Source organism: Argopecten irradians, chromosome 14 (assembly GCF_041381155.1).
Source record: "Argopecten irradians isolate NY chromosome 14, Ai_NY, whole genome shotgun sequence".
In the NCBI taxonomy this organism is placed as follows: Eukaryota; Metazoa; Mollusca; class Bivalvia; order Pectinida; family Pectinidae; genus Argopecten; species Argopecten irradians.
In genome coordinates, this window is record NC_091147.1 from 36,841,409 (window position 1) to 36,855,808 (window position 14,400).

A 14,400-nucleotide genomic window follows, 5' to 3' on the forward strand; every position below is an offset into this window, starting at 1 on the left:
ACGTGAAAATGTTCATTATAATTTTTCTCACATTTACACGTGAACATGTTTTATCATAATTTTTTTTCACATATACATGTGAACATGTTTTATTATAAATTTCTCACATATACACGTGAACATGTTTATTACAGCTCTGGACTGTAGCAGCTCCTGTAACACCCAGTGTAAGAATGGAGGTACTGTTATAGAATCAGGATGTGGCTGCCAGTGTAATAACCAGTCGTTTGGTACTACATGCCAAACGTGTAAAGTACCCTTCACCGGCCAGGCCTGTCAGAGCTGTGTGGGCGCCACCTGTCAGAACTGCGGTGTGTTCGATAGCACCACCTGCCGGTGCCAATGTCTAGATGGATATGGCGGAGCATCTTGTGACAGTAAGAGTATAAAAGGGTCATATTGTAGTTTAAAACTGTTAAAGATGCTCCATTGCCGACAGAGCATAAACCTTATTCATCATTTGACCAATAATTGGTGTTTAATTTTGTATATATATATATATGTGTGTGTATAATTATCACAAAAATAATGAAAACAAAAAAAGTTTATTTTCCTTTTGGTGCATGCGCAATCAGTACATCATTTTATATAGAACATTGTGTCACGAATTTTTTCGAGACGCAAATATTTATTTTTGATATATTTATCTTGAAGTATAATTAGAAGCTTAAACGTTAAAATGGTGGTAATGGTGTAATGTAAGCAACTTTTGTAACAGAAGACAAATAGTATTTCGTCTGTTTCTGATAGAGGAAAATACCGTTTGTCAGCAGTGGAACATTTTTAAGGGTGCATACTTTAATTGAGAACATGCATCATAGATCTTTCGTCGATACGCTCATATTTAATGAAAGTTCTATTTCCAAAATTGATTTTTCGAAAATTGGAACCAAAGGCTCACTATTTATCGGGAAAACACATCGAGAATCATAAAGTCTATTCTATTAACATCTGCTTCTTTTCTCTTTGAACTTTCCGTACAATCGTTTGTTACACTTGTAACTTCTGGTGTTAAGAAACGTGTTATTTTATTATTAACTGTAACAACATTAACCCCTATTCACCATAACCAACCACGACCTATTATTGTCCTCAGCCATTTGTGCAGACAATCTTCCTACATGTGCTGCGGACGCCGCTGCAGGGAAATGTGACACTGACAATATCAACATGGAGGCGGACTGTCCCCTGTCTTGTGGTCTCTGTGGTAAGTTAAGATTAACTGTCCTCTGTCGTATAGTATGTGATAAGCTAGTATTAACTGTCCCCTGCTTTATTGGCTCTGTGGTAGGTTAGACGTAAATGACCCCTGTTTTATAGGCTCTGTGGTAGGTTAGAAGTAACTGTCCCCTGTTTTATAGGCTCTGTAGTAGGTTAGAAGTAACTGTCCCTTGTTTTATAGGCTCTGTGGTAGGTTAGAAGTAACTGTCCCCTGTTTTATAGGCTCTGTGGTAGGTTAGAAGTAACTGACCCCTGTTTTATAGGCTCTGTGGTAGGTTAGAAGTAACTGTCCCCTGTTTTATAGGCTCTGTGGTAGGTTAGAAGTAACTGTCCCCTGTTTTATAGGCTCTGTGGTAGGTTAGAAGTAACTGACCCCTGTTTTATAGGCTCTGTGGTAGGTTAGAAGTAACTGTCCCCTGTTTTATAGGCTCTGTGGTAGGTTAGAAGTAACTGTCCCCTGTTTTATAGGCTCTGTGGTAGGTTAGAAGTAACTGTCCCCTGTTTTATAGGCTCTGTGGTAGGTTAGAAGTAACTGACCCCTGTTTTATAGGCTCTGTGGTAGGTTAGAAGTAACTGTCCCCTGTTTTATAGGCTCTGTAGTAGGTTAGAAAGTAACTGTCCCCTGTTTTATAGCTCTGTGGTAGGTTAGAAGTAACTGACCCCTGTTTTATAGGCTCTGTGGTAGGTTAGAAGTAACTGACCCCTGTTTTATAGGCTCTTTGGTAGGTTAGAAGTAATTGTCCCCTGTTTTATAGGCTTTGTGGTAGGTTAGAAGTAACTGTCCCTTGTTTTATAGGCTCTGTGGTAGGTTAGAAGTAACTGTCCCCTGTTTTATAGGCTCTGTGGTAGGTTAGAAGTAACTTTCCCCTGTCGTGTGAGGCAAGTTAGATATAATTAAATGCGCGATGAATGCAAAAGAATATTCCCTGAAATATTCACATTTAATATTGAACTTTGATATTTTATATACATAGTGGTTTCATAAAATTGGATAGAACAAGTCAAGGTTTTTTTTTGTATAATTCATTTCAACTTAATGGAGACGATATATCTATTACCTAGTATAATATGTTTATTTCAGTCAATCATTAGAGAGAGAGAGGAGGGGGGGTGGAAAGGGAGAAAGAGAGTATCATATATGTCTACATTTTTATGTATATGATTAATCGTGTTAAAAACCGTAAACTCGAAACAAAATTCGAACTTAGGTTTAAGTAATACTGATATAAGATCACAAGGTAAAAATGAATTATCTGATACATATGAATGATATACCAATGAAACTGATAGTTTAGTATGCTTTGTTTTAGTGGCTAAAGACCCCTCCTGATTCCTGTTCTACAGCTGTAGTTGTGTCTTCCACAACAACAACAACAACAACAACAACAACAACAACAACTCAATCAACTTCCACGGTACGTATATTATCTCGGGTATCTAAGCGGTCAATTATCAGTAGTTCAATCCAACGCAAATCGAAGTACCTTGCGTTGAGAAAACCTGTATATTGTTTGTAAGTTTCCCTTTATAACGCCATGCCGATAAGAAAACTTTTGTATATTGTTTTTTAAGTTTCCCTGTGTAGCGCCTGCCGATGAAGAACACCTTTATATATTGTTTACAAGTTTCCCTTTGTAACACAATGCCGAGGAGAAAACTTTTGTATATTGTTTAGGAGTTTCCCTTTGTAGAGCCATGCCGATGAGAATTGTTTTTATATATTATTTACAAGTTCTCTTTGGTACCGCTAAGCCTATGAGCCAACTCCTGTATATATAATCTTATTTTAATGCGTTGTAAATTGTTTTGTAGTGTGGTACCAATGAGTTTAGCTGTACCAATGGTATATGTGTGTCCGTCAACGTTACGTGTGATAGGAGAGACGACTGTGGAGATTTTAGTGACGAGCTGGGAACATGCATGTCTAGTAAGTTATATACCGCAAACGTACTTGTTTTCGAGCAATCAATCTTAGGCGAAATACGAAAAACTGTAAATAATTAAGTATTACATTAGCACGGATATAAATTAGCGCAATTTATTTTGTCAATAGCAGACATACTGAAATATAAAAACAATTTTAGAGGTATATATGAAATAGCGATCATAACCAATGCAAAAAGCACTAAAATAAAACATGCTAAAATAAGCATGTTTACAGTATCTGGTAATATATCATTGTATGAAGATGAAACAATTTTGCTCAAAACTTTCGAATCAAATTCTCCTTGAGACATTAAGATAACAAATTTCTTCTTTAACAATAAGGGAATTTTTTTTACCACGTCTGCCACATAAAGATATTTTGAATAACAAAACGGAATGTCATTTAAGTAATTTGTATGCATTTTGTTACTCAAAGCAAAATTGAATGAAATCCATGACATAAATCTATTTATTATTCAGATATTATTTCTAAAAAAAAAAAAAAAAAAACAACAACATTTTTTGTTTAATTTTCAAAACGTGCTTAAGTCACATAATAAACCGCATCAATTACTTTAGCACGTAACAAACCTTTGACTCCACTATAACAAGTGTCAACTAATTTGTGATCAACGGGCTACGTATATTACCCAGTTATTTCCCCTTGAGAAAAGAAATTGATTGTTACGTCACGTGTTTCTGAACATAACGTCATTTTCAAAGAAAGCGACCTAGTTTTCACTCATAAACGAAAGACGTCGAATCAGTACCTATTAACAAGGTTAGATAACTCAGGATTATCCAAACACTGAAAATCTTAATTCAAATTCATTCATTCTAAATTCACTACATTTGCTTTTCTTTAATTACAGGTACAGGTACGAGAATTGAGAGGAACATCGTATATAGTTTACTCATTATCATGACATTGGGCATGTCACTGCTTTACCGGACCTAGTTCTACCGGCGTCACATAACGGTGAAGGGCTAATATTTATATATTATCGAAGTTAAACGCACCTGTTATTATTTATCGGTATCAAACCTATCACAGTCAAACCTGACTATAAAGGACAACAAATGGATATGGTAAAAAGATTCTTTATAGACAAATATGTATTGAGATAATTTATGTCGTCTGTTCGGTATAGACAGATGTCCTTCGTATCAGGTTTTACTGTACTATAAAACGAATCTATACTTGTCATCTTGACCGCTTGATCTCATACAAGAGTAGTTTATGTTAATTATCAATAAAGCGATAGCTGTCCTGTTATATTGTTACATCAGCTATCATTAAAAATTACTCTTTAATGCTGACGACCAAGTCATTTTCACTGTCTTTTTCAGCCATAGACTTTCCATATAATGATTCTCAATATAAACTCATAATAACCAGGTGTGTATTTTTGCATTTGTGTATTACAGAGTTGCCTCCCTTGCTGGTAGATTTTAATAGTGACGTCATGTGTTTTCAGAATAAACAACCAACGTTTTGCACACATAATATTGACGTCAAAATAGATATTTACTTTCAAGTGATGTAACTCTGAATAATAAAAGACGGAAAACGTCTACCGCCTTAACAGATTGCATGCAATGGCATGCAATGTGGTGGAATATGTATTATGTATATGAATGTATATTATTGGTCAACTAGGCCTAAATTCATTATTAGAAATATTAAGGAATGCTACTAACCTCTTGTGGTCTATATTTTATGGCAAACCTGGTGTATGGGGCTTTTTCAACAATACGATAGAAACGAAGACAAACCTTGCTTCTTTGTTGTTATATAACACCAGCTTCATTATTTAAAAATATCAGTCCACTTTGCTGATACATGGATTAATGGTCAATGGTTATAAATGAGGGGTCTGAGTATCAATTAAGCTACAAAACGTTTGGTTCCATTTTTGACAAAAGATGCAAAATAGTTTGTTTCGAAACAATATCAAATTCAAAGAAAATTATCCTATTGGAAACTTTTAGTATAAAATGTTGAGTAAATTTTAAAGCACGTTCTTGGCTGATTTTCTAGGTTCGGAATCGTGAAAAAAAAGTTACTTTTTTTTCACGGTCAGTGAAAATGATTTTCAGTCCAAAACACATGAAATATTTCTTCAGTTACTGGTTAATCACATATCTAGTTATGAAATGTTAAATCAATTCCTGGGAGTAAATTGTATATACAAAATCAAGTCCAAAGTTTGTTTTGTAGTTCTCTTGCCATTATTTTTGCCTACTGTACTAGCTTCTTGGTGGATGCATTTAATAAATTAATACAATCTACGACTTTATTTCCATCACTGAATTTATTGTTATATGAAAGCACTGTAACAATCATAATTTTGTTGTTATGTTATTGAACTCATTTTATACTTAGGATTCAAACATAACGATACATTTACAGATTTTAGCAAATCTGAGGTTGTGGCAATTGCTTATCCTATCAGAGCAATTGAATAAGCTAATGTACGTAAAATGTGCTCACCAAATTTAGTACGTTTTCAGTGGATTATCACAAACAATGTTATTTATATTTATGATTACATATCCCCATTTCCTGTGCTTATGTTCGCTAACGACTACTGTAAACCCACTTTCTTTCGCGGGTCACTAAATTTCGCGATCTGAAAACAAGTTCATGGAGGTATAATTTTTGCGGAATGCAAATTTAATAGAATTTCCTTTTTTCCACTTTAGATCTAGTAATTATTGTAATTATTTATTCGCAGAAAAGTTGGTTTCAATACCTATTCCTGTATTTACATGCATACACCCTCAACCAAATCACCTTCGCTTAAAATTGAATTTCGCGCGTTTTGCCGCCAATTAAATTTCTGAAAAATAGTCCCAGCAAACAAGTTTCATAAAGATATTTTGATTTCATATAATTATAAATCACGAAATCAAATCACCGTTTAAAAGCCGGTTGATATGAAAACGCGAAATTAAATTGAAAACGTATCAAACTATATAACTTACCATTAAACATAACTAGGTCACCGTGACCTTTATTTTACTTGTCACCTATATCGAAGGGGTCCAATCTCATAAGCTACTTCTGGTATGGAAATTCGCAAACGACTAGAACTCGCAAAACATATCTCCACGAAAGCGTTTAAACTATATGTACGATGAGGTTTTAAGCTATAAGTCGCGACAATATGTTATGCAGAGTAACGCGAAATTAATTCGCCGCAAAAAAGAGTTAGTTTACAGTAACGGAAACTAGTAGCATTTGAAATAATGAAACTCATCTCTGTATGTTTTATATCGATTAGATTATATGGCTATCTGACACCAGACGATGTCTCTTTCATAGACTGAGCTTGTTATGTCTCCGGATGTTTGATTTGAATAAATCATGTTACCTTTATAATTTTAAACTGCTTTGTGAAACAATCAAATGTATAGTTTTTATTGATTGAAATGCACGTTGTTGATTTGTTAGTTCGCAAATGTCATCACTTTGTTTATGCTGCTAGGCTATCAGGATGTTCATGTTGTATTCATTTTGCTTCATTCTCTGGATGTGAAGTCATCATATTTGTTACGTATTCATACAATAATAGTGTGTAAGATGTGACGTATGAAAGTGCACATATGAATGATATATATATCATTATACATAATTCACTTCAATGATATACGTGCTAAATTACTGTGTTTATAAGTCATGCTGTCTTCAATCATATTTTGATATCTCTTTTAATTGCATCAATGTTTTGAAATGTTTTAAATCGTGATAATCACTTCGATGTGTATCAATCTATGAAACTAATACCACCTAAACAAACATGACGTAATTTACACCTGATATACTGTATAATCTGCATCGAAAAAATGCTGAATGCCAGACGCTGACTGAAAACCCTAACCATGCTATTCCACCGAAGCGCTTTTATACCATACACGCTGAATACATATATTTATTTTGCCTTGTGATTTTCTCTTGATTATGTCGGTTTATTGTCAAATGTTCTTTTATTTTTCATATTACCGAAAATGTCATGTATAATCGAGATTCATCAATTTGTTTTCACGCCGATATAATTATAATTCTATTATTTCGTTTTATTCTCATATCCTTTCTTTCCGTTTTTCATTTTTCTGTATTTTATTCTACTTTTTCCATAAGGTTTTTTTACTCTTTCTAATTCTAATTCTTCTTCTTTCCTTAGTAGAATCGACTTCGACCTCAACTACCTCTACAATATCCTCAAATTTATCTCAAACTTCTAGCACTACCACAACTAGTACTTCCACCGGAAGTACAAGTTCCCCTAAACCTACTACAACCACCGGAAGTACAACTTCTCTAAAGCCTACTTCTACCACCGAAAGTACAACTTCTCTTATACCTACCACATCTATCGAAACTACAACTTCTCTAAAACCTACTACTTCCACCGGAAGTACAACTTCTCTAAAACATACTACTTCCACAGGAAGATCAACAACTTCTCAGCCTACGACGACCGAAAGTATTTCTACTACAAGTACAATAAGCTTTACGACTTCAACAACACAGGCTGTGAGTTCTACTACGGTGACACTCCCGACTGGACATAGACCGTTATCGCCAGAGGATATAGCTATAATTGGTGGAGCAGTGGCCGCAGTATTAATCATGATTCTAGTTGCGTCAAGGTATGCCCTGTACTTCAACAAGTCAACTGGGGGAGTGAGTCAGGGAACAGAACAGCCTTATTCTATCCAGTCGCATACAGGTGATGACTTTCATGAGCTCATAAGTCACCAGACAAATGAAAACTGGAGAAAATATTCAAGCGGAAGCTCCGAGTCCAGCATCTACTCCGCTTACTCTACAAGCGGGGATGTCTTTAAAAACTATAATTATATATACACAGGAAAACGTTGATTATTACTATGACCGTTTCCGGAACTGAAATCCAAACAACTTTGTATTATTGTCGATTTGTCTGATGTCGTTTATCAGTTCTAACCCAACACAAAGACAGTTGTAGAGGACGCTCACACTTCAGAAACCTCATATCTCCATTTGAATACTTTGTTTCCTTTCATCTCTCGCTATGCTTTGATAACATCTGATGTTATTTTATTTAGAATTAGTATGTTTTTCAATTAGTTTCTCTCTGTTTTTTCTTCTTCAAATTAATGGATATTTTAATCCAAAATCATGTTCTTCTAGACTATCTGGATTCATATTTAGGCAAATCTTGCCAAGTCATGAAGCTTGAATCTTAGTTTGAACAAAATCTATTTATTATATACAACGGGAAACTATCTTAAATCTTAAATGTCCTCTACATAGAATACAAATACAACGAGTGTGAATGATAATGAAAGTAAACAATAGTAAGTAATTATTGTGTATAAAGCTGATCTTGTATATATAGGTTTTAATTTCCACTTCATATTCGGTACAATTAAGCCATGTAACTTTGTTTTGTACTGTATTCACGTCTGAAAGAATTGATGTACTATATTAATTTTAATACCTTTTTAATGTTATTCATTTACACTATATATCAAGTGTTGAATGGTGTTCTTAAATGTTTCAATTATTGTAAGGCAGTGCTATACAATGTATTTTGGTGTCATTTAGGGATTTACTATTAATGTATGTATTTACGTTATGGAAACACAGAAAACTGATTGCAAAATAAATACAAACCACACAGTCGCTTATTTTTGTGTTACAGTACTGTATCTCTATAATCATTTTTTCTTTTTGTTTTCATACTAAATTTGGCTTTCTGACTGGTCGATTCATTTTTTTCAAACCAATATGAAAATAATCCGAGATTTGCGTTATCGTGACGTCACAATAGAAACGTTGACTTTGCGTATTGATTTTGAAAAATGACCCCTTAGAAAATCAATGGAATCATTATTTTTTTGAATTTCATATATGAAATAAATTTAGTTTTCAAACATTTGTTTGGAAACAACATGTCTTTCATACCCGGATGAAATTTAAATAAAAAAGAAATGAATTAATGTTTGAATAACATAGAAAGCTATCAATGTTGATTATTATATTTCAATGCGATCCCGTGCGATAATGTTAATGTACTCTTTATTCCTTTGAAATGTCTATGTCATTATATTAACCAATCAGAGGTAATGTTACAAACGGCGACGTTAATTATTGTTATGTGATAACATGTTTTAAGCCAATAAAAATATTCGTTAAAAACAAGATTGAATTCTTCCCACCTAATTTCAATTTGATTTCTGCGTTTCAAACGTAATGTAAAGAATGTTTATATTTTGTTTGGTAAATGTATACCTGTTACCTGTTACCTGTCGTCGAGGTCTTTAAATATGCCGTTGGCATCTCTGACCCATTTGAATATTATGGCAATGTCAGATACCATATACTGTACACCTTAAAATGTTTGTTGTGTAGAACACTCTTTTGGTTTTTGGCTGCTGTGTAATTAAGAATATCAAAACAGCGATTTTTGTTTATACGGTAATATTTACAATTGCCACTGTTCCTGTATCGATAAACTATGTTGGGGAAAATCTGTTTATTTCCCCCAATAACTTTTTCCCCCAATAACTTTTAGTACAGAACGTGACCCGATTCGGTGCGTCTGAATACATGTAAACATTGGCGGACTTCCTTTCACGTGCCAATCTTTACAAGTAACACGAGACAATCGGAGACATACAATAAAACACATTTATTTTTATGAACTTTTGCTTTATGACATGAATAAAATAATTGAATATGATAACTATTTTTGTGACGTCAAAGAAAAAAGGGCGAGATTAAGCTGTCACTCAACGGCCCGCTTTTTTGAATGGCTGTTGTGCATAGATCAACATGACGGCATTATAGTTTTGACGGCGAATAAGACAGGTTAGTGATTGTATCTGAAGTTTTCGTTGATTTTATTGTTTAAAGAAAATATTATAAATATAATGATTAACCCCTTACTTTGATTAGTTTATGAGATGATAAACCCAATGGAGCAGTCGGTAAATTGTACGTTCGCGTTTACGCAATTTACCTCATGCACCATTCGGTTTATCATCTCATAAACTAAGCAAAGTAAGAGGTTTATCCTTAATTGTTAATCTTGCTCCACCGGCTAACCATGAATAGTTCTATTCACGCAATGATATCAAAGCTCTAAAACACGAAAGAGGTTACACACAAAGTTATGCAAATTAGATATGTGCATGTTTATTTATGTTCCGCCATGTATTACGTTATTTTGTGTTGTTAAACCACAAAACTGAAAGCAGAGATATTCATATACATGTATATCTGTATCGAAATCTGCCAATGAAACTGGAGAAATTACCACATTCATAATTATGTACGTTAACAATTATGAGGATAACAAAGCGATGATAAATACAGCGATATGACCATTTATTTTGTATCTAAGGATTAACTTGAATAGGTGGTTTAGCTTATTCAGACTTACAACAAAAAACCAGTATAGTATTAACAGTTTAAAATTTAACTTGAATTTTGTTTTATGTGTGTATATATAACACAAAAAGCTTTAGTTAGTGTACCATAAATAAAAAAAGCCATTAATGACAAGAGTATACCAATCCCCCCATTTATAACATAAAAATATATTCAAGTTAATTCTTATAGTTTAATGTTGTTACTTTTTATTTCATTTGTATTTATGAACTATTTTCTCTTAGAAAACATTTCGCTGCGATATTTATCAACCAATCAAATGCGACGTTATAGACGGCATCGTATTTCTTTGCGTTTTGGGTTGATAATATAATACTTTAAGCCAATGAAAATGCTTGTAACAAGCAAATTTAATTTATGTGTCATCGTACGCATTGTGTACATTTCAAGGTTTAAGTAGTTCCCACCTTCTTACATGAATGATTCTAACAATGTTTATATATGAATCACAATCGTGTTCTCTAATCGTATTTTTGTCATGTGGTCTGCGTAATTAAAGATGAACATCAAAGTCATTATTGAATTTCACCGGATGATAGAAAATAAATATTTGCAATTTTTTGTGAGAATAGTGACATCAACACCTACTTTCCAATGAACATGTCCTGTCTATTCTATGCCTGTTGGTATGTGTAGCCTCTTTATATCATTCTAGAAAAACAGTTAAATAAATCAACCGTATATCTTTTCTCTATTGTAAACAGGCAGTTTTGTAGCAGACAGTTGTAAGCAATATCTGTGATCTTTTTGTTGTTTGTATGCGTGATTTGTAGAACAATAAAATATATTTTTGCTAAGAAATGGCTGTTGATTTTATACAGAATAGCATATTTTCACAGCGGTGTATTTGCACCATTTTCTAACAAATCAACAATTTATTAAATGTTCAAAGTCATTAGGATGTAGAAATGTTAGTGTAAAATATAAATGCAAATATCCAAACACATTGCAATACGACTAATAATATGAGGTAGTAAATATTTGGATTAGTACAACTTATTTCATTATTTTAACCCGATAGCCACTATTTTCTGAAGCCAACTTTGCTTTTGCACACAGTCCATCACAAATTTCCCGACGTCCGCCCTTGGGATCCCAATAGACGCCCCAGTAACATATTGATTTTCTTCTGTGTGTATTTCCTTGCCTGTAAATATAACATTAAAATATAACTGTTATTACTTCATGCATCATGAAGGTAAAAATTACAATAAGTATTGGTATAATTTTGATTTTTTAAGTATAATGCTTAATTAATGAAAGAAAGCATAGCGAACCCATGAATATCTAATCTGTCCTACAATTAGACAGTGCACCATTAAGGAAGATTAACCGGTCCAAAATGTAGACGGTATGCAATCGAGGAATCGCTAATCCGTCCTAAAATTAGACGATATGCAATCAATGAAATACTAATCCGTCCTAAAAATTAGACGGTCTCCAATCAAAGAATTGCTAATCCGTCCTAAATTAAGACGGTATGCAATCAAGGAATCACTAATCCGTCTTAAATTTAGACGGTAAGCAAACAAGGAATCACTAATCCGTCCTAAACTAAGACGGTATGCAATCAAGGAATCACTAATCTGTCCTAAACTAAGACGGTTTGCAATCCAGGAATCACTAATCCGTCTTAAATTTAGACGGTATGCATTCAAAGAATCGTTAATCCGTCTTAAATTTAGACAGTATGCAATTTGTTAATCACTTATCCGCCCTAGCGTTAAACGGTTAAGTTATCATGATATTGTTAATCCGTCCTTAAAATAAGGCAGTATGTTATTTAAGGGATCTCTAGTCCGCTCTAAAGCTAGACGATACACCGTTAAGTGATCTCAAATCAGTCTTAACATTAGACGGTATGCAATCAAGGATCTCTACTCCGTCTTAAAGTTAGACGTTATGTTATCAAGGGATCGCTATTCCGTACTTTAAAGGTACACAACTCACCACTTTTCGGCCCGTCCACTAGTCCAGCTGGCCGTACAATTGTGTAACTAAGGTCCGAACAGTGATCCACCAGATAATGTTCCATCTCCGCCATATTGGATAAAATATTTCCTATTAACAGCGGTCTAAATATCCATTCTACGTACCACGGACTCCCGGCTGCCTCTGGAATGACGGAACCAAGCAATAGTATTAATACACAATACAATGGTAGTTACTGTGGTATTGTAGGTTTCGCAATTGTTAGAATTTACCTTACCTTTCCTTGTGAAGATCAAGAACACAATCGATGTATTTGAAATGCTATATTATTGAGCTAAATGTTTTAACCTTTGAACTATTAAAATTGTATTTACAGTGATACCGCTTATTATTTAGCAAAACCTCTAACGGTAAATAGTTTGGATCCCTTTGATCTCCCACACAGACGATCAGTTTGTAAAACGTTTCTGATTGGCCGACCAATCAGGGAACAGTATCGGCGTCAGTGTAACACTTTGATTGACTAATAGTTTGGGAAGAAGGCTGGGCCACTGTTCGTCGCAATTTTTTTCTTTCAATTTAATAGTTCGTATCATGACTTTATAAGTAATCTCCGTCCTTAATTGTACCAAAGATACACATAATTGCACGATACCAGAAAAACGAATGATTTGCTATTTTTTTTTCTCTCTTCCTTTTGCCTACATATAGCCTAGATTTTAATTCAGTTTAAAATGCGTTTTTTAACCTGAAATCTATACATGTATGCAGCGACGTATATAGTATATATTATATTGTAGTCTCTGATGTATGTTAACACTTCAAGTAGGAAGTTCTGAACCTCCGCGTGAAATATCCTTGACAGACATGCAACATTACTGTCGAAATGTTGGATATTTGAATGTTATCTGTTAGGTAATGTTAAAATTCCATCATGTTTTGAATATTCCGAAAGTTCCACATTTGCAATTTTCAGATCGTATACAGTAGTAACAAAAATTATTGGTTGATCTATTTTTACGAAACTGTTTAAAAGGTCAGTTTCTTTCATAAAGCAATTTCGTCTGGTGTATTATTTTTTTCTGGGGCAAATTTTCAATAATTGATACATGTATATGGTAACAACATACTATTTCCCTGCTTTATGTTACAAAAAAAAGAAATTGGTTACAAACTACACGCTGCGTTTAGCGAATGTAAACATTTGAATACTACCCAAACAATTGTAAAGCAAAAAAAAGTAAAATATTTTTTATCGTCAAACGTTCAACGTTGCTTTTCAAACGTTCAACATTGGTCCCGCCTACAAGCAAAACTATTAGTCAATCAAAGTGTTACAGTCACGCCAATATTGTTCCTTGATTGGTCGGCCAATCCGATTGTGTTCTTGCAAACTGATCGTCGCCGAACTGTGTGGGAGATCAAAGGGATCCAAACTATTTACCGTTACAAGTTTTGCTAAATTATAAGTGGTATCGCTGTATCAAGCAGTACTACTTTAAATGCTGCAGAAGAATTAATCCACCTATTTATTAAATATGATATTTCTTTTAAAGAACATTTGTCTTGGTTGGGAATTCTCTTTCTTGTAAGCTATTTGGACATTTGATACCCGTGTTATAAATACGTACTTTCCGTTCCTATGGAAGTCAGACACACAATGCGATTGGTGTTGGATGTGCGCATGGCTGATACAATGCTCTTGATTGAGTCGGTGTAGAAGCTGACCTTTGACCTTCCAAGAAAACCTTGCGTATTTGTGCCGAGACAGGAAACCACCGCATCACATCCCTTTAGGTGGGGTGACAGCTCCGCAGGTTTAAATATGTCAACCTTCTCTATCTAGACAAACAAAAACAAATGCACCTTGTAATACA

General features: G+C 34.0%; 2 protein-coding genes across 2 annotated transcripts in view; one reads left to right on the plus strand and one right to left on the minus strand.

Moving 5' to 3' along the window:
• Positions 1–9,689, plus strand: part of LOC138307184 (A disintegrin and metalloproteinase with thrombospondin motifs 18-like) — a 65,550-nt gene extending 55,861 nt beyond the window's left edge. The window contains 5 exon segments of the mRNA XM_069247817.1: positions 1,097–1,207; positions 2,512–2,636; positions 3,034–3,148; positions 4,020–4,079; positions 7,170–9,689. Coding sequence (XP_069103918.1) covers positions 1,097–1,207; positions 2,512–2,636; positions 3,034–3,148; positions 4,020–4,079; positions 7,170–8,035 — 1,277 coding nt within the window. The 3' untranslated portion in view covers positions 8,036–9,689.
• Positions 9,690–10,503: 814 nt separating this feature from the next.
• Positions 10,504–14,381, minus strand: LOC138308213 (uncharacterized). Its single transcript, XM_069249184.1, has 3 exons — positions 14,155–14,381; positions 12,542–12,706; positions 10,504–11,738 (listed from the first exon to the last, which is right to left on the minus strand). Exons 1-3 carry the CDS (start codon positions 14,207–14,209, stop codon positions 11,596–11,598), a joined length of 363 nt encoding a protein of 120 aa, XP_069105285.1. The 5' UTR covers positions 14,210–14,381; the 3' UTR covers positions 10,504–11,595.
• Between the last annotated feature and the right edge of the window lie 19 nt (positions 14,382–14,400).